Consider the following 21,824-nt stretch of genomic DNA (forward strand, 5'->3'; position numbering starts at 1 on the left):
TCGTACATGACAAGACTATCAAATTATGATGAAAGAATGACTTCAGGAAGATAAAGTGCATGTGCGAGAACACTGGTAGGTTTGGTCTGTCAGTATACCTGATGACTAATGGGTTCCATAGCATGTTTAGAATCAGTTTTGATTCTACTATTATTGAACTTTGATCTCCCACAGTGTCAAAACTGTGCATTTCTGGAAAGGGGTTCCCCACTTAGAGATTGATCAGTTTGCTGTCCCACACAATATACTAAGCATTGCTGATATTTTTTTCTGACATAACCAGTATAGTAAAATAATTAAGAAATTATTCCCATAATTTTCATTTTTAGTAGGGTAGCTCGTGTTAGAATTAGTCACTGGTACTCTTTACAGAATTAGCTGACAGTGGCTGCTCAGCCAGTTAATCTGGCGTGTTCCACATCTGTGGAGGCTCTATCTCGTGCTGAGATTTATGGAATACGATGTGGTAATGGATGAATGGGCATGGCCCTCTTGATCCTCTGTTTTTTCAGTTGCACAGATATGTTTATGAAATGCAGTGGCACTAAGGACATTATAAAATAGTTCCCTCATTTACTATTGATTTTCACATTTTTACATGCATCAGCATCTGTCAAAATATGTGCACCTTTAATAAAAATGAAATTACTTTTAGCAATAACCTGGATTTTCCATTGTTTTAATGAGGTAAGTAATGAACTATATTCCTTACCTGTGTACTGAGTCTCTTGTATGGTGATCTAATTGATGCAAGCAGTGTAAACAATAATCATACTGTCAGTATACAAAGCATGCCAACAAACGGAGCTCCTTCACAGTAGCTAGCTTCTTTGACTGATGGGGGAGTTTAGTGAGGAGGCTGTGCCCCTATGCTCATGGCTTTGCAGACGTTAGTATTCATTTGTTTTGGCATTTACTGTGCTCCTTCATTGAACTGTCAGTTACAAATTCAGTAAATACGAGTGTATATATAGCAATCGTGACAGAACCCAAAATGTTGTGACTGCACTTTCATCATAACTGAAAGTAATATATAGTTTCCAAAGAAAAGCAATAAAGAACAGACTACCATTATTTGCAAGACAACTGTATCTCACCAAATCATTGTGTAGTGTGGATGGCCAAATATCTTATATAAAAAGTTTACAGCAGTTGATATACTTTTTAGGGACTGGAGAGGACTGGCACAGTTGGTTGGCCTGCACGGTGAAAAAATTCCTCAGGTTTCTTCAAACCCAAATCCTACAGAACAAGTTTTCAAGCAATGGCCAGAGAACTCCATAGGATTACTACAGAAGTATTTGGGAGTGCTGGATCGATGGGACATTGTAGATGACACTGAAGTTGTAATGAGTAAGTCAGTACAATATGTTCTTCAGCTATATGTAGAAATATTTGTATCTGTAATATGACAAAATTTGGATAGTTGCTGCTGGATTATTAAAGGTTGCATTGATAAATGTGACAAAGCTATATTTCTCTTGTATCAACCTAGACATGGTATCATAATGGCAACTTACTAACAGTTGCTTTCAAATGAAGGTAAAATCATTAACAAATTCAAATTTTATTGTATTTGGAGCTTTATACTGGTAACAATGGCAGATGATTGCAATTGTTCCTAGACAAAACAGGAATTTAAATGTGATTATATTAACACACTATTCTGTATGGTATACTTCAATGTGTAAAATAAGGCCAAGCAACCACTGACCTATAGAGAATATGTGCATGGTCCATAGAAACATGTAATAGAAAACAGTTAACATTAGCTTTTGAGCTCTTACTCTTTTTCTGCTAAGAGTACACAAATTCATACCTACTCCTACTAGAAAAAGAGCAAAAGCTTGAAAGCTGATCTTAACTGTTTTCTGTTACTTGTTTGTGTACCATACACCAGTCCTGGATAGGTAAGTGACTGCGTATTCCGTATTTTATGTATTATTCCACCCAGAAATTTCCATTGTTGTTTAGCTTTTAAAATAAGTATTTTTCTTCTTTCGCAAGTAAGCGATGAGGAGGTAAAGGTAGGTGAAACACAAGTCTTTATAATGAATGAGAAAACAGCTTTTGCAAAATTATTGGCTTTGCTGTGGATGTGGTAATCTAAAAAACTTCGATCTTGCACATAAAAAGGTAGAATTAAATGCTGCTAGTTGATATTGCATCAGAATAGATGTTCGTTGTGGTAGTCCAGTATAGTAAAAATTTTTGACAGCTGCATGTTGATGTTGCCTTCTTTTTTTTCTCTCTCTCTAAATGCCCCTTCTCTCCCTCTCTACCTCGTCTGTTTGTGTGTGTACATGCCCGCCATTCTGAACCAAAACTTTTTTTTATTGGGGGGGGGGGGGGGAGGGGAGAGGGAGGGAGCTAAGCATAGGAAAAAAAGAAAACAGTAGACAGTGTTCAGAATGAAATTTGGTAATTCAGATTTGTGGTGCAAGAAGTTAATGAAGCGTTGCCAGAGGAACACTGTTATTTAAGGTACAATGAGTAAAAATTATGCAAACTATAATTAATTCAAAATTACTTTAATGTAAATGGACAGATAAAAAAATCTACTCACAAAGTGATGGCCGGGGAACGCACACACGAACGCGGATTTAACTTCCACAAGCTTGTGGAGCCAGTGGTTCCTTCTGGCGAAGAGTTTAAGGAGAAGGAAGGAGGGCGAGGGTCAAGGAAAAGGACTGGAGAGGTTTAGAGAAGGGGTACAGTTTAGAAATCACCCAGAACCCTATGTCAGGGAGACTTACTGGGCGGAATGAGAAGTAAAGCAGAATTACTTACGGTTGACTGCTAGGATGGGGTTTACTGGATGAGGCTTACATGGAAGGGCACAGCATGGATCCAGCCTATTTTGACATCTGTAGCTGCAGCAATCGCCTGGAGTGCTGAACCTTCCCCTCCCTCCCTCCCTCCCTCCCTCCCCTCCCTCCCTCCCTCCCTCCCTCCTCCCTCCTCCCTCCCTCCCTCCCTCCCTCCCTCCCTCCCTCCCTCCCTCTCCTCCCTCCCTCCCTCCCTCCCTCCCTCCCTCCCTCCTCCCTCCCTCCCTCCCTCCCTCCTCCCTCCCCTCCCTCCCTCCTCCCTCCCTCCCTCCCTCCCTCCCTCCCTCCCTCCCTCCCTCCCTCCTCCCTCCCTCCCTCCCTCCCTCCTCCTCCCTCCCTCCCTCCCTCCCTCCTCCCTCCTCCCTCCCTCCCTCCCTCCCTCCTCCTCCCTCCCTCCCTCCCTCCTCCCTCCCTCCTCCCTCCCTCCCTCCCTCCCTCCCCCTCCCTCCCTCCCTCCTCCCTCCCTCCCTCCTCCCTCCCTCCCTCCCTCCCTCCCTCCCTCCCTCCTCCCTCCTCCCTCCCTCCCTCCCTCCCTCCTCCCTCCCTCCCTCCCTCCCTCCCTCCCTCCCTCCCTCCCTCCCTCCCCTCCCTCCCTCCCCTCCCTCCCTCCCTCCCTCCTCCCTCCTCCCTCCCTCCCTCCCTCCTCCCTCCCTCCCTCACCACCACCACCCACCACCACCACCACCACCACCACCACCACCCACCCCCCCCCCACCCCTACAACAGGCCTTCTGTTTATTTCTTATGTTGAGGCAGCTAATATTTTGTTGTCACTGTTATTTGTTATGTGACACTGGACAATGTCAGAAGTAAGTTAATTAAATGTTAAGAAATGATTTGCATGTTACATACCTACAACAAAAAGAAAACTTTAATGGAGGTCTCCTTTTCTCCATTAACAAGTTGATGGAATGAACTGCTGTGCAGGATCTGGCGCAAAAAAAAACTTCTGTAGTTCAAAAGTAGTTACAAACAACAACAAAGATGCAGAGAAAATACCTTTATTTGTGGAGAAACAAATACTATGCTTTTTACATTAGCTACTTTAAAAAATTATGTCCATAAATGGCATCCTCCATAGTGACGCTCTAATGAAGCCTTTCCAAAGTTCTTTGTGCCACTTCTGGTCAAATAGCAGCTATTTCCTGGGTGGTTGCCTCCTTAAATGCTTGCATGTTTGTAGGCCGAAGTTTGTACACTTGAGCCATTAAGTATCCCAAAAGAAAACGATTCAAGATGATAAAATGGGTCACTTTGGCAGCCAGGCGATGTCGTCTTGTGAATAGAAATGATGTCTGCGAAACAACTCTCAAAATTTCTAGAGAACATGGAAAGGTATGAGCTGTAGCTTCATATTGTTGGAACCAAACTTCTACATCTTCATGATCCACAATGAAATGGTTTAACTTAAGTCTTGGTCAGGTGAGAGTGGCAATTTGAATTAATTGTTATTATATCTTCTTTGAAAAAAATGCAGATTCCACACACCTAATTCGGCAATGGCACCCCATACTCTCACAGTGGCTGTAAAGTGGTCGTTGGTGAAGCTCCTGTGGGTGTTCTGTTGCCTAGTTGCAGAAATTTTGTTTATCTACAGTACCTGACAGGTGTAAGTTAGCCTCAACTGAAGGAATCAAAATGGCACCAGGATTAATATTCTGAAGAATTTTCTCACATACAGCTGTGATAGTTTCAAAATCTCACTTGCTTAATTCTTGGGTAATCATCATTGTGTATGGGTGCATGTGTAGGTCTCTGTGCAGATTTGTCTTACACTCCTATCGGACTATCCTAGGGCAGCTGCACATTTAAGTGCCGACAGCTGTAAGGATGCTGCCACATGCGCTACATTTTCCGGTGTTGTTGCAGTCAAGATCGGCCAGTAGATTTTCTTTTCACTGCAGAATCCAGTGTTCCAAAGTTTGATACCCAAACTCAAATAGTTTTTCTATCGGGAACAGAATCATGTTGGCCAAGTTCGGACTGAATATGAAATGCTCGCTGAGTAGTAATCGGAAAATCACCTTTACAAATATACTTCTCCAGAAAAAATGTGCAATGCTCACCTAACCAGGCCATTGTGCCTACTGAAAATAGCAGGTGCACCACTATCCATTGATACACCATCCACACCAGTACCACTGGAACAACTCGCACATGGGTTTTCCAAATATGGGACGTCTATTTGCTACTCCATGTAGATAAGTTGACTTTCAGATGGTGCGTCTGTGAATGTAACCAATAAGAACACATGTTGTTGTTGTTGTTGTTATTGTCTTCAGTCTGGACACTAGTTTCACACAACCCTCCATACTAGTGTATCCTCTGCAAGTCTCTTCACCATATCATAACTACTGAACCTTACATCCATTTGAAAAATAATCGCTAACTGTAGCGAAGACTTACTCTCCTCCGGAATTTCTTCTCCCCTTTCATACACGTGTGTGCTGCCCCACCCTCTCCCCCAAAACACACACACACACACACACACACACACACACACACACACACACACGTGCATGCTCACCTATTTCCCTCAATTATCAGACTAACTATTCCTTGATGATGACTAAGAAACTCAATCTGTCCTTTCTTTTAGTCAAGTTTTGACATAAACCTCCCCCCCCCCCCCCTCCCCGCTCTCCACAATTTGATTCAGTATGTCCTCATTCATGTATCTTCTGAGATAAATTGGAGGATCGGTATTGCTTCATATGCTTGCATATTTCACTAAACATATTGGTAATGGCACTGTCTCTAATCTAGATTATTACCATCTAGATTCTTACCATGCTTGCAGTAGGTAATGACATTGCCCCTGATCTAGATTCTTAACATTAGACATACATTGCTCCAACAAAGATGAAATTGCAAAAGTGCATTCAGGATTTGTGCTGTTTGATTTGACATGAACACTGAATTTCATTGCAGAAATCTGTTTTATGAAGTGATAAGTATATTGCATTTGTATAAACATAGTGTTTTATCTTCCTTCTTTCCTTTCATTACACTTTTAATATAATCATTTTATTACAGTGTCATGTATTATCTTTTAAAAGGAGAAATTTAGATTTCTGCACAGGACGTAATTTCAGAACAGTAAGTATAAAAGAAAATAATTTCTGACATTTAAATTTCTTTTCTTATATGAAATATTGATTTTTTTTCCTTTCTTTTTTATCCGCCAAGAAAATGATGCCATTGAATACCTCAAGTCTGTTGAGAGGGCTTCCTCATCAGCTTCTGTTCTAGATGTGGAAACAGATAAGCAGATACTTACCAGAGGTTTGTATGATGCTATGTGTTATGCATAATGTATAGTTGTTCATGAAAATGTAAGAAATATGTAAAAGGAATGTTGTTAATATACTGTTTCCACACTTTTACCCCACGATAAAGCTGTGATTCTATGGAGATAGATTGTGTGTGTGTGTGTGTGTGTGTGTGTGTGTGTGTGTGTGTGTGTGTGTGTGTGTGTGTGTGTGTTTTTTGTGTTTGAGTGATTAGTGAATCATTTGCAGATGGAGCATTCAAAATGCAGGATATCATTCTATTCCACAAACATTGACAGGAGAGAGCCTGCACCCATCTCTTTGATCCAAAGCTTACTCCAGATACTCCTTAATATTAAAATACAGTAATTGGACAACTTAGGGTAGATGAATTGTGGTTTATTCATTTCATGGGTTACATTTACAAACATCTTTTTTGTCTAGAGCCAGAAATATCAGAAATTTATATTACAGCTACAGCAGTCATTATACTAACACAGAATAATGTTACATTAAAGTGGTGTTCTGTGAATAAACAGGTATGTTTCCTCGGCAGGATATGTAACAACTTTAATGTAACTCGAGTTGCCAATACATCACTTACACTCCAGTGAATAATACAGTCCCTTGTCTCCCACAATTTTTTTACCAGAGGACTGCCACCATCATTCCTGTCTAAAAAGTATTGTTCATTTGGAAGTGAAACATTTGCTGTTTTTGCACTGTTTGTTCTATTTCCCAGTGAAGTTCAACTGTTGCTTTGTTTGCTATTTGAGAGCACAGTGGCACAAGGTCTTAAGGTGTAATGTTTAGCATATTGCAACAGTAGAACACTACATGAATGCAGTGTTAAAAATACTGTTGTGTTCACTATCATTTATACACAAGTCTGCAATTACAGCTATTGCTGCTTGCACCAGGAGGTAAACAAGATGCTGCACCCATGATACATTGTCTACCAGCTATGTGCTGAATGTTAGAGTTCTCTGCATTGCACATTGAAATGCCAAACTTAATTTGAAAAATCCAAATGTGAGTGACTGACTGTTATCAGCATTGTAGTGCTGTGGTTTGATACTCTTATCATAGAAGTGTTGGTAACAGTTTACAAGAAAAGCTCCAAGACATGTTGGAACTTTGCTTTTTGTCCATCTTTGTTTTGATATAACTTAATTCTCTTTGTTTTAGTTTGTTTCACTATTTCTTTGAAAAATTGTACAGCCCCATCTACATCCATACTCTGCAAGCCATGCGCAAATTAGTGGCATATGGTACTTATCGTTGTACCACAGATTAGGGTTGCTTTCTGTTCCATTCATGTATGAAGCCAGGGAAGAATGACTGCTTTAATGCCTTTGTGCACATTGTAATTAACCTAACCCTCTTTTCAGGATCACTGTGGGTGTAGTGCATAGGGGGCTGTAGTATGTTCCTAGACTCTTCACTAAATAGTGGATCTTGAAACTTTACTTACAAGCTTTTGCAGGTAGTTGGTGTCTATGTTGAAGCACTGGCCAGTTCAGATTTTTCTGTCTGTCCATGATGCTCTACCAAGAGCCAAACTAACATGTGACCACTGCATTTGCACAATTTTTTGTATTTATGATAGAAGGGGAGTGCTTGTATGTCATCCTCGTGCAGGGTGGCAATTATTGAACTATATGAAAAAAAAGTAAATTAGTTACTGACTACGGCATGCACACACTGTATTCAATATGTAAACATCACTACAGGAATTTGGATGTAGGTTATGACGTGTTCGATATGCCTGCCATCATTGGCAATGATGTGGGTGCAGAGGGATAGCGAAATTCTGCGTGACCTGCTGAAGTGTCCGAACGTTGATGTTTTCGATGACCTCCTGAATGGAGGTTTTCAGCTTGGCAGCCATTTTTGAGTTATTGCTGTACAGCTTGTCTTTAACATAGCCCACAAAAAGGAGACACATGTGTTCAGATCCAGAGAATACAGCAGCCAATTGACGCCCATGCAGTGGTGCCTGGGTACCCCAGAGCCAGAATGTGGTCCCCAAAAGTGCTCCTCCAGGACGTCACGCTCCTGCTTTGATGGTGTCAAACTTATCAAAATCAGGGTCACTTTGGATAATGTGGATGAAATCATCTTCCAAAACCTTGATACACTGTTCAGTAGTTACCGTGCCATCAAGGAATATCACACTGATTATTCTGTGACTGGACATAGCACACCATGCAGTCATCCGTTGGGGTGAAGAGACTTCTCGATCGTGAAATGTGGATTCTCAGTCCCCAAAATGTGCCAGTTTTGCTTATTGATGAACCCATTGAAATGAAAGTGGGCTTCATTGCTAAACCAAACCATACTAATTCCAATCGTGCCCCATGGCTAACTGTGCAGTTTGAATGTCCTAATGCAAACCTTTCAGAATTTATGATGATTTTTATTTCATATAGTTCAATAATTTTCACCCTCTATACAGTAATAGCTGGAGCATAACACAGGCAAAAAAAAAAAAATAAAATAAAATAAAATAAAATAAAATAAAATGGAGTTAATACTTGAGCTTTTGAAATTTAGTAACATCTGTTCACCGAAATGGGGAAAAGGATATATGTACAGTTTCTGAAGAGATAAGGAATTCGCTGTTGGCTAATAACCTAATTTCAGAACCCAAAGCACCTACAATAATGCCATATAGAATTTGCAGTAACTGACACTTCCCTTTAGCTTCAACAGATAAGCCCTTTTTCCTCAGAACATTGAGAGGATTATACCTATTCTTTCTCAAATCGACATCTCTCTTTCTTAACACTTATTTATTGTACCAGGGATGAATGAGGTATCATCTGAAAGGTTTTTTTAACTGGCTTCTGACATTGCATATCGATTTTGCACTAAAACTTATTATTTGTGGAAAATTTTAACATAGAAACTTTTAACTATCACAGGCAAAAGGACATCAGAGATGCTCAACTTCATACCTGTATTTTACAGAACTAACGTATTACTCAAGAAGAAAAGACTCACTTTTTGTGTTATCATATTACAGGTTTATTTACTAGATAATTTCTTATTTACTGGATAGTGTCTATACAGCATTGTTATAGATAATAATCGTGACCACTGCAGTAGCCCATTATCTCTGCGTATCACACAAATTGACTTTTCTAAACAAATATACTTTCCAAAATGACAAACATATTTGTCATTGTCACCTTGAATTAGGATTTACGTATTGCTACTGTGGCCTAACGTGCTTACTGTAATTGAATTTTGTTCAAAATTATGTGCATGGAAATGTATATACAAGGATGTATCATAGATTAGTGATTATTACATCACATCATGCAGTTCCTTTTTAAAGTTGTTTTTTCTTCATTCCCATAAGTACTCTTAACCCAGTGATTACACCTACTCCAAAAATTGTCATTATTTAAAACTATAAAAGTGTGAAAGTTTTATGTGTTTACAATTAAAGCTCAGCTGATTGTCACTGAGAAAACACTTCTAATATCATGGTAAACTTAGCACCATTGATCCAAGCATACCTTTTCAATTGACAAGTAGTAGTTCACATATTAAAATTGTGTGTGATATCACTATAAACAAATTGCAGTGGCAAATGCTTCAAAGAGTGAGACTGTACTTACTACATCCAGCCTTTACTCCTGGACAGTTGTGTGTAGACTTTTCAAGGGTAACTAAATCAAATAACATTTTTGTAGCCATTAAAGAAAATGAACAATAAAAAGTACACAAAGATTACATTCCTATATCAAGTATCATTTACTCCAAGGCACTGCAATGTTCTGCACAAAAATCCATTCCAAATTACATGCTTGGAAATACATATACAAGGATGTATCATAAATTCATGATATTATTTCACATTGTTCGGTTCATTTTTAAAGATGTTTTCTCTTCATTCCCACAAATACCAATATCCTGGCAACTACACTTGTTCCAATACTCAAATATTGTCATTATTTAAAAGTGTAAAAGTTTCACACAGGTCCCCTTGTTTTGATAAATTTCAAAAGTTCCAGATTCCACTATATTTTTAAGTATGTGTGCATGCGCATGTCTCTTTTCCCAACAGCTCTTCCTTGTTTGATAGCTGATATTGTTTATCTTTCATTATTTCAATTCCGTTATGAGTTAGTTCATATTATTTGTAAGTTTAGTATTTAAAATTATGAGCAGAATTGCTTACCTTGAAGAGGTGAAATTCCGGTATTGCCAACAGGTACATATAAAAGTAAAAATACACAGCACTGTTCTAGCTTTCAGAACCAATAGTTCTTTCCTCAGAGAGGAGAAGGAGGGGGGGGGGGGGGGGAGGTGCTGGCATTCAGATCCCAGCATGAAAGTGAGAGGAGGTTTTCATGAGTAAATATTCCTTTTGTCTTCTTTGATAAAAATGTTTTTGTACGACAGTTTATTTTGTGAATTATGCTATTGCTGGCAGTGAGCTGAATGTTTTACTGATCTCATTTTCAGATGATGTTATTCGTGCAGAGAAAGGCTTAAAGCCACAAACTTACAGTGCCTTTTTGCTGTATGCAGATGAAGATGAGAATTTTGCAATGCAGGTTGTAGACCAGATGGAAACAAAGTACAAATTGAAGGTATCACAGTGTATAAATCATATTTGTAAATGAATGTAGTAAAATTAATGTAATATGCTTGTCTGTTGCCTCGTGTTACTGTAAATGGGATATTACCTCAGGTAATTAAAATTATGGGGTGGAAGAAGGATGGAGACAGCCCTCTGCATGGCCACTTCCCCTGAAATCATATTCTTAGCTTTGGTTCTTTGTGAATGATCCATCTCTGATGACCATGGCTCCTCTTGTAGCTACATAATGTTAAATGTTCTAGTTCACATCTGATTTGCTACCACCCCTGTTGATGCGGAGTCCTAGTAGAATGAAGTATAAGATCTTTGTATGTTAAAAGGTGAACTTATGTCCATTTGTAAAGCTGCGTTCTGCGGCTGATGTCTTTTTCCAATTCTCTGAACTGAATATATTGTTTATGTTCAGTACAGCATCATGACACTGTTTGTATTTCTATCATGGTACTAAGACAGTCTTTTACTGAATGCAGAAATTCCATCATTTTCCACAGCAGACAGGAAACTGATCTGATACTACGTTTACCTAGTATGCGTCCTGTTTTACTTGGCATTGCTTCAGAGAGGGGAAGAATGCCATTGCACTATTTTTTTTCCATTGGCTGAATGGCTTTGGGCTTTCATTTATCTTGAATACATATTTCATACTCAGTGAAACCTTGCTTTCACACTTTTCAAGGGACTTCAAAAAATGGTGTAAAATGGGGGAAGATGTATAATGCAGGAAATAATATTTTAAGGTGTAAAAATTACTTATAAGACACCCCCTTGCATTTTTTCACTTTAGTTATTATATATGTATGTAATAGGCATCAAAATACTTAGCAGGAACTTGTTTATTATGTAATAAAAGTTTATTATCTAATAAAAACAACTGATGTAACTGGAACTTACAACTGTCTGGGAAGTAGAAACATTTGACTCGATATCGTGTATGATAATTGACCTTTTTGGAAAGCCTGCAGCTGTCATTCATTATTTAAATAATGAAACACTGCACCAGTTATGTATTTTTTCATGCTTAGCTCAACGCGTTTCGAGAATTTTTTCCCATTGTCAATTGCAAATATTTACATAAGTATTTTGTGTAGTGTTTGCATATGTGTTGTTCTGTGTCTTGCACTGTAGTCATCTCCTTGAGGTTATCAGGTACTGTGCCACCTCTGTTTCGTAGAAAACCACTCAGACACAGAGTGTCATTTACATTGTTTGTATGTGAAATATCACAAAAAATACATATGTAAATACTGCATTTGACCATGAGACTAAATTCTGGAAACATGTTTTGCTCAGCATTAAAAAATACGTTTAAGCAAAAAACATTTGATCAACACAAAGTGAGAGAGTGTTATCAACTAGGGCTACACATGGCCAAATATGGTTCGACCATTGAGCTTAATACTAAACTGGAGAGACTACTACACGAACTTAATGTACAAAGCAAAACCATGACGCGTGGCATCACAGTTGCCATGTTAAACCAGGGCAAGGTGTCAAATTGTTCTGCAGCATAGAACAAATACAGTTGCCATTTATGTACAACATGTGGTGGTGGTTGTGGTGTGTGTGTGTGTGTGTGTGTTTATAGTTCACTGTTAGCTATTGCCTTGTATCTTCTAACCATTCCATGCAAAATCAGTTTTGCAGTTATTTTGTCATGTTTACATACGCAATTTCCATACTACTGCTGAGCCTGCTGCCAAATTATGATTCTCAAAAATCTTATCTTTGTGCAACAGATTTCTTGCTGTCACTTTTCGCATTTCATTTTCTGAATGATGCAAGTAAATAGCGATACAAAAGACCAAAACATTGACATGAAAAATTAATAATCCTGTAGTAAAAATGTTTAGAGATTAAAGTAAATCTCACTAGAGCAGAACTAAAGCATTTTTCTGTATGCTGCACTATTTTATACACTGCTACAGATGGGTGAAGCAAACCACCCCTGTCAACCTTCATAGTAATGGAAACTGGATTTGCCACGGGAGTCTTGCAGTAAATGTGATCATTTGGGTTCAGAACATATCCTGATACATAATAAATAATAATGTCGTGATGTTCACTGAGTAGTGTTGAATCAGGAGTGTAAAAGTAACTGGTATGTTCACTATCTTCATTGGACTTATCACTTTTCTTCTTATGTCACATTAAAATATGAACACTGAAAGAGCTCACTTTCTCAATGTCGTTCACATTACTGGAACTGTGATGTGTTGGGATAATTGTTCCACCAAACCTTCATCAAGAACTCAATCTTTTTTTCTTGCATCATATCATGTTGTGAGAGTGCGTATGTTAAAAAATACTTTAGAGGTTCAGTATCCTGAAACAGAAACACCTGGGAGAGACTTCAAACACCATTAATCACATCAAAAATCCCAGCACAAATGTTTTTCGTGGATGGACTAATGCGCACACACACCATCAATCCTTAATGTTTGAAGGAAGTTTTCTGTACAACAAAGAAATTCAGTCCAGTAATTTACATTTTCAGTTCTCAGTGGTTTTTAAAGCCCTTAGCATGAACATTCTTAAAGTTGTGCCCATCAAACAGTCATCAATAATTCTGATGAATTCTACAGTGGCAGAAGTGTCCCGAAAATTTGGGTGCTGCGAAGTATCTAGAAATTCAGTGGCAGCAGCAACACTGGAGCTCATTGTCTTGAGTGCTAGAGAGACATTCTTTTTGTTATTATAGAAAGAGTGAATTGGCAGATTTTAAAGATTCACACTCTTGCAGATAATGTAACTTCAAAATAAAGTCCCACTTCAGATCTCCAGCTTCACAGTTAATAATTTTATTTTCGGCTAAAGTATTATGAACTAATTTTAGCATATGGCATGGATCAAGAATTGCATGAATATTACTATCATTGGCTGGATGCTTGAAGTAATGGGCAACATTTTCCAGATTCAGTGAGCACCCAAGATTCTTGTGTCTCACAGTTGACAGCAACACAATCACGTCACTGACCTCACATACATCTGCTGGCAGTTTCTCCACAAAGAAATATGCAATTGGGCACTTAAACTTTTCAGTATATGACACCATCTGAAGAACTAAAGCTTCAGTAGTCAGTTCTTCTGCATCTATGTTCACAATGTTGCCCAAGTCAGCAAAGTCTTCATACCGTTTTTCGTTGTTTTTTTTTTTTTTTTACACAGGCTGCTTCATAATTGACATACCATCAAAAATAAGTGCACCCTCTTTAATATATCATTTATCATTGGTATTATGTTTTAGATAGTTGAAAACCTCTTGTAGATAGCCAGGTTCACAATTTACTGATGACACCTAGCCATGAAGAATACTGGAATGGGGCAAAAGAAACATTGAGCATACAAATCTATATGCTTTAGTAGAATAGAAATGCAGAATGAGGACAAACTGTTTGGTTAGTTCACTGTATCACTGAAATTGCTTCTTTGCACCACTGTTTTTCAGTTGCGTAAAAACAAGGTCTAAGGAAAAGCCACTAAAATGTTCACCTGAAGAACACTTTCCAAGCTGTCAGTTACACAGTGTTTTTTAAAAAAGCACTATAATCTATTCTGCCATTGTTTGCACCTTTTTTTCATGTCTTTTCAGTTTCATCTGCAATCTCCCCCCCCTTTCTCTCTCTCTCTCTCTCTCTCTCTCTCTCTCTCTCTCTCTCTCTCTCTCTTCCCAGGGGCCAGAATTCTGAGCGAGACATCAGTCTGAATTGCATCACACTTCTCATGATCACCATCAGATTCGCTGATGTATTTGTCATTAGGATCTTATTCATTTCCTGAAACAGAATTAAAAGAACCCATCACAAACAGTTACGAGCTACTAGAAATTTGGAACTATACATTGACAGCAATGTGTACCCTTCTTGCTAGTTAAATACATGGTTTTACATCAGTTTTACTGATGGTTTATTCCAAACAAGTAGCCTTCTCTGATTGATTTTCACTTGCAAATGGTCTGGAAAACTGAATAAACTTGGTATAGCATCAACCTCAGCAGCTGTCAATCAGCTCCTGTTCGAAACACACAGCTGTCTTTGGTAAAATGAGTGCTAAGAATGACGCTATGTTCCAGTGGAGCCCATTATTGCCTTAATAATGCATGTACTCATTTCTTTAAAAGTTCTGGGCCCAAGTGAGGAAACTGAAAAGATTTTAGATACATTTTCATAGTATTTGAATTTCTCGAACACTGTTTCCTTTTCCCTATACTAAAGCATCTATAAGTTACAGGTGGAATTGAATACTGCTTCCTGTTGTCCATGGATTACTGCATCCGTATGCAACTCGACCCTTGACCGTGTTTGTTAAAAAAGAAATAGTCACTTTAAGGGGAGATGGAACGCCCTATCTCTACAATACTAAATTTAGTGGCTTGGCTTCCATGTGTATCAGGAACCACCGTAGCCATTGATAAGAAACTTTTACAGAACATTACACTGTATGTTCTGAGTCTACTGAACTACAGTAATTGCATTTCACCCACTGCTTTCAGAAATACATTTTTTAATTACACGGTTAAAATTAGATGTACTTTTTTTGTATGTTACCCTAAATAATTTTAATTGTACATAAGATTGGGACTGGGACACTCGGATGTTTAGGGCGGGTGGTAGGGACAGAGCATCGAGTGACATTATACTGAGTGCACTATCCGAAAATTACCTCTAGCAACTAAACAGAGAACCGACACGTGGAGATACCATCTTGGACTTACTGATAACAAACAGACCCGAACTTTTCGACTCTGTAAGCGCAGAGCAGGGAATCAGTGATCATAAGGCCATTGCAGCATCCCTGAATATGGAAGTAAATTGGAATATAAAAAAGGGAGGAAGGTTTATCTGTTTAGCAAAAGTAATAGGAGGCAGATTTCAGACTACCTAACAGATCAAAACGAAAATTTCTGTTCCGACACTGAAAATGTTGAGTGTTTATGGAAAAAGTTCAAGGCAATCGTAAAATGTGTTTTAGACAGGTATGTGCCAAGTAAAACTGTGAGCGACGGGAAAAACCCACCGTGGTTCAACAACAGAAGTTATGAAACTACTGCGAAAGCAAAGAGAGCTTCACTGCAAATTTAAATGCAGCCAAAACCTCTGACAAACAGAAGCTAAATGATGTCAAAGTTAGCATAAGGAGGGCTATGCATGAGGTGTTCAGTGAATTTGAAAGTAAAATTCTGTGTACCGACTTGACAGAAAATCCTAGGAAGTTCTGGTTTTACGTTAAATCAGTAAGTGGATCAAACCAGCATATCCATACACTCTGGGATGATAATGGCATTGAAACAGAGGATGACACGCATAAAGCTGGAATACTGAACACCTTTTTCCAAAGCTGTTTCACAGAGGAAGACCGCACTGCAGTTCCTTCTCTAAATCCTTGCACAAACGAAAAAATGGTTGACATCAAAATAATTGTCCAAGGAATAGAAAAGCAACTGAAATCACTCAACAGAGGAAAGTCCACTGGACCTGACGGGATACCAGTTCGATTCTACACAGAGTATGCGAAAGAACATGTCCCCCTTCTAACAGACGTGTACCGCAAGTCTCTAGGGGAACAGAAGATTCCAAATGATTGGAAAAGAGCACAGGTAGTTCCAGTTTTCAAGAAGGGTCATCGAGCAGGTGCACAAAACTATAGGCCTATATCTCTGATGTCGATCTGTTGTAGAATTTTAGAAAATGTTTTTTGACTCGTATCGTCATTTCTGGAAACCCAGAATCTACTCTGTAGGAATCAACATGGATTCCGGAAACAGCAATTCTGAGAGACCCAACTCGCTTTATTTGTTTGTGAGACCCAGAAAATATTAGATACAGGCTCCCAGGTAGATGTCATTTTCCTTGACTTCCGGAAGGCGTTCGATACAGTTCCGCACTGTTGCCTGATAAAAAAAGTAAGAGCCTACGGAATATCAGACCAGCTGTGTGGCTGGAGTGAAGAGTTTTTAGCAAACAGAACACAGCATGTTGTTCTCAATGGAGAGACATCTACAGACATTAAAGTAACGTCTGGCGTGCCACAGGGGAGTGTTATGGGACCATTGCTTTTCACAATATATATATATATATAAATGACCTATTAGATAGTGTCGGAGGTTCTATGCGGCTTTTCGCAGATGATGCTGTAGTATACAGAGAAGTTGCAGCATTAGAAAATTGCAGCAAAATGCAGGAAGATCTGCAGCAGATAGGCACTTGGTACAGGGAGTGGCAAGTGACCCTTAAGATAGACAAATGTAATCTATTGCGAATACATAGAAAGAAGGACCCTTTATGTATGATTATATGATAGCGGAACAAACACTGGTAGCAGTTACTTCTGTAAAATATCTGGGAGTATGCGTACAGAACGATTTGAAGTGGAATGATGAAATAAAATTAATTGTTGGTAAGGCAGGTGCCAGGTTGAGACTCATTGGAAGAGTCCTTAGAAAATGTAGTCCATCAGCAAAGGAGGTGGCTTACAAAACACTCGTTCGACCTATACTTGAGTATTGATTATCAGTGTGGGATCCATACCAGGTCAGGTCGACAGAGGAGATAGAGAAGATCCAAAGAAGAGTGGCGCGTTTTCGTCACAGGGTTATTTGGTAAGCGTGATAGTGTTGCGGAGATGTTTAACAAACTCAAGTGACAGACTCTGTAAGAGAGGCGCTCTGCATCGCGATGTAGCTTGCTGTCCAGGTTTCGAGAGGGTGTGTTTCTGAATGACGTATCGAATATATTGCTTCCCCCTACTTATACCTCCCGAGGAGATCACGAATGTAAAATTAGAGAGATTCGAGCGCGCTTGGAGGCTTTCCGGCAGTCGTTCTTCCCGCGAACCATATGCGACTGGAATAGGAAAGGGAGGTAACGCAGTGGCATGTAAAGTGCCCTCCGCCATACACCATTGGGTGGCTTGCAGAGTATAAATGTAGATGTAGAAGATTATGTTGTTCTTTTAGTTCAGTACACTCAGGATATGTATGTTATTACTCCTGAAAATTTGAATACTCTACTGAAAGTGGTTTCTGAGATTTAGGAAAAAATGCAACAGAAAATGTAAATTTTCAGGAACGGCTTCTAAAGTTTCAAAAGACTGTGACTCACTTAATATATGCGTAATTTTTTTTTTTATTTTTAGTCACTCAGAAGCACCCGGCACCATACTGTATATCATCCTCTTGAACTTATTCAAAGTTTTTTCTTTTTTCTGGACTCCTTAGTGGCCAGCTGTGCTGCATACTCTGCTTTATCAATGCAAACCTTGTCCATCCATTCAAGTTCTCTGATGCAGTTTGCTCTAGGATTAATTCCCATATGCTGTAGCACTTTCACCCTACCAATGTTGCCATCATTAAAAGCAATAACAGCATCACTGACACCCCCCCCCCCCCCCCCACGCTCCCTCCTTTTAGTGTCTTCTTTCTAACAAAAGCATTTTTTGGTAAGCGAGTCCATATAAGATTATTGAACGACTCATTGGGATTTTGAGTCTGACCATGCAGACACTTCTTCAGTAATTCAGGATTTGCCAGGTCTTCGTAAACAGGTTTTATGATAGCGAAGACTGCTGCTGGTATGGAATGTTTATGGCTGTATGAACTGTTTGAGTACTGGGCATTGCGGTAATTGCACCATGAATCAGCTGCAGGAGGGCAAAGGTGGTGTACTGGTTTTCCATCAGTTGACAGTCTGTGGAAGAAGGTAGCCTATACTGCCTTCATTGTTTTCAACAAATCCTCAGTATTATTTCTAATGGCCATTCCATAATACTGCTGCAGTTCATCAATCATTTTGTCTCTCATCCTGCCTCTTATGGTTTTACCATCAGGATGTTTCTTGTCTCTCAAACTTTGTTTCAACTTCCACAACCTGTTGCCCATCCTCTTCTGTACATGACCTTTATAACACAGTAATCCACAGCCTTCTATATAAAAAATTACTGATTTTATTAGATTTTGAAGTAATGCATATAAAAATTTTAACATTTTCAACCAGTGTAGAAAATAAAATACTACACACACACACACACACACACACACACACACACACATTTTATTCAGAAAATTGCAAATTTTATAATGAGATAAAAATACGAAAAAAAAAAATTCCTTTCTAACTAGTCTTAACATAATATGGTGACTCCATCAAAGAGTGTCACAGTTTCCTAGGCAAAGATGCCTTTGAGTAGTCTCTTCAATTTAGTATTGAACTCATTGGGTTCAACAGAGGTGTCACCACGATCACAACAATCACAAAACTGTGCATGTGGAGTAGACAATTTGGAAATGACTGTGATTGGTCATGGTATCTTTGTTCAAATGAACCTAGTTACTCCCATCCGCCAGCATGCCAATTAGAGCTTGGCAGGAGCAGGTGATATGACATGAATTGTTCAAATTTTCGTATGTTTACTGGTTCAAATTCACTGAATAGAGTGCCCTTTTGTCAAAAAACTTAAGCACGTAATGTTCGTCAACACTGCTTGATGGTCAACATCGTGCCAGTGTCATTTTATGTCAATTTTTTCTCCACAAACATTTTTTTCATGAAGTAAATCATGTGAAAATTATAAATATGTTGATACAAAATCAGGTGTGAATTAACATGTGGACATAGAAAATTTGAGGGAACTATAAAAAAATGTCGTAAATGGTGATAAAATGTTAATGTCAGGAACATAAAATCTGACATACTATGTACTCAGTAAGTATGTTAATGTGTTCATTATGTGATTCTTTGTACAATGTCTGTGCTCTGATCTGAACCTAAACATCATATCAAATTCAGAAATTTGGAGAAGTCACAGATAGCAGAATGTGGCCTTATTATGGCAGAATGTGGCCGTATTAAAGATCATAAACTTCCCTTGAAGATACAAAGACGTTATACTTTGCCTTACTGGGACTTCATTGTAACAAAAGGGGTTGAAATATAGATGTGTGTTTGTTGATTCACCACACACTGGTTATTTCTTTAGTGCAGCAGCTGGGGTACAGACAATAGGAGTGGAATGTTGACAAAGAACTAAAATTAAAATCTTGATTTCTGAGTGAAATTGTGGTGTTGCTGACATTCTACTTCTGCTCTATAATTCTGACATAGACGTGTACCACACTCTTTTCACTGTCCATTTCCTACATTTGTGAATGCTAATCCTACTCTAGGTGATGTCACCTCATCAGTAGTAAGTCAGAGATCCGCTACATGATAAACTCCAACATGGTTATGACTTGAACACTGAGAAAATTTTGTACCTCACTGACACAGCTTCAGCTGATCTAATTAGCTGACTGTGGTTGTGTTGTTGTGTACTCAAAATAATCAGTTCCTGTCTTTCAGAACTACATTTCATTGGGGTCAATTTAAGATAATGATGTGTGTGCAGTTGGGCTTCAAATATCTGGTGACGATACCACTTTCAGTTTTTGACATATGTTTTTTCTAGACTGTAATGAGAAAGACGGGTGCAATCAACTGTCAAACCTGTACATCTCATCCCTTAGTTAAGTATTGGCAGGAATAGAAATAATTCTTTCCTGTTTAACGCAGTACTTGTTATGATCTGTGATGACTTTATAGAAGCTTATCGAGCAGTCCACTTTGTGAAGCGATGTACGTAATGTAAGAAGTAAATAATCAGGTGACTTACTGTGAGTACAGGAATTACTTCTGAGGCAATACTATTAGTCACATAGCGTACCTTTGAGGTTATTTTTTCTCTTTTTGTGTCTTAACTACTGCTATTAATATACATAATCAGTCTGTCCCAAAGAAAAGGTGACTGATTTTATATAAGGGGCATTCAAAAAGAAATGAACTGGAGGCATAATTACAGAAACCAGTACCTGTATGTTAGAAGTATTTACCCTGGCTGTTGAGACATTTGTCCCACTATGACACAAGGCAGTGAATGGCTGTCAATGGCAGTCTCATAAAATTCCCATGGCTGCTATGTTAATCAGTTCTGGATGTCGTCGTCTGAGGTGAATCGTTTGCCCCTCAGAACCTTCTTAAGGGGACCAAAAATGGCGTAATCACAGGTAGAGGTCCGTTCTGTATGGAGGGTGGCAGAAAACCTCCCATTTGAATTTTTGCAGGGGTGCTGCAACTGTGTTGGCTGTATGAGGCTTTGCATTGTCATGCAGCAGAATAAGATTGTGTGGTGGTTATTATTTGATTGCTTGGGAAAGGTGATAAAGGTTTTTGAGTAATGCTGGGCATTCACTGTCGTCCCATGCTGTAGGAAGTGAATCAGAAGGGGGCCATCTTGGTCAAAGAAGAACATCAGCATAGGGGCAAACGATTCACCTCAGACGATGAAGTTCAGCTGTACATGCAGTACTAGTTAACATCGCAGCCCTGGGAATTTTATGAGACAGCCATTCACCGCCTTGTCACAATCGGACAAGTGTCTCAATAGCAAGGGTCAATACTTCTAATATGCAGGTACTGGTTTCTGTAATTATGCCTCCAGCTCATTTCTTTTTGAATGCCCCTTATATTTGTGGAACCACTGCTGCCATCTGTGATCTGATGCAAGAATTGAGTAGCATAGTGTTTTGACTGCCTGCCATTTTAAAATGAAGAGTACTGGCATCACAGACTGCTTGTAGTAAACAAAACTGTGACAGTATGTTTTGACCCTTGGTCGAGAAAAGAGTAATGGCGCAATGTGCGAACATTAAGTTTTGTTGCACAGTGGTTAAGAGTGCCACAGGAACTTCTGAAATGATACAGAGTGTTTATGGTAGTGAAGAATTGAATTGTAAAAACATTTTTAAGTGGTATGCAAGATTTCATGATGGCAGAGAGAGCATTGGAGACGATTGACACCCAGTAGCATCAGCAACAGTTAGAGCTGAAGAAAATGTTTGAAAAGTGACTGAAAATGATTGTTGTGCATCTACCAGGTTACTTGAGGAGTTTACCTATATTCCTAAAACAACTATGCATTGTATTGAGACTGAAAATTTGTGCAAAAAGATGATCTGTTGTCGCTTTGTGTTCCACTTGCTCATGGATGATCAAAACATTGCAGAGTGGATGTCAAGACACTGCTCACAGTCATCTTTGATTCCAAAGAAATTGTGGATAAAGAATTCACCCCAGAAGG

General features: G+C 38.9%; 1 protein-coding gene across 1 annotated transcript in view; it reads left to right on the forward strand.

The window, feature by feature from the left end:
- The window catches only part of LOC126095059 (myeloid differentiation primary response protein MyD88), a 131,000-nt gene that overhangs the window by 38,898 nt on the left and 70,278 nt on the right, over window positions 1-21,824 (forward strand). The window contains exons 3-5 of the mRNA XM_049909746.1: window positions 1,169-1,353; window positions 6,018-6,113; window positions 10,580-10,707. Of these exons, the coding sequence (XP_049765703.1) occupies window positions 1,169-1,353; window positions 6,018-6,113; window positions 10,580-10,707 (409 nt within the window). The remainder of the gene's footprint in view (window positions 1-1,168; window positions 1,354-6,017; window positions 6,114-10,579; window positions 10,708-21,824) is intronic.

Source organism: Schistocerca cancellata, chromosome 1, assembly GCF_023864275.1.
Source record: "Schistocerca cancellata isolate TAMUIC-IGC-003103 chromosome 1, iqSchCanc2.1, whole genome shotgun sequence".
In the NCBI taxonomy this organism is placed as follows: Eukaryota; Metazoa; Arthropoda; class Insecta; order Orthoptera; family Acrididae; genus Schistocerca; species Schistocerca cancellata.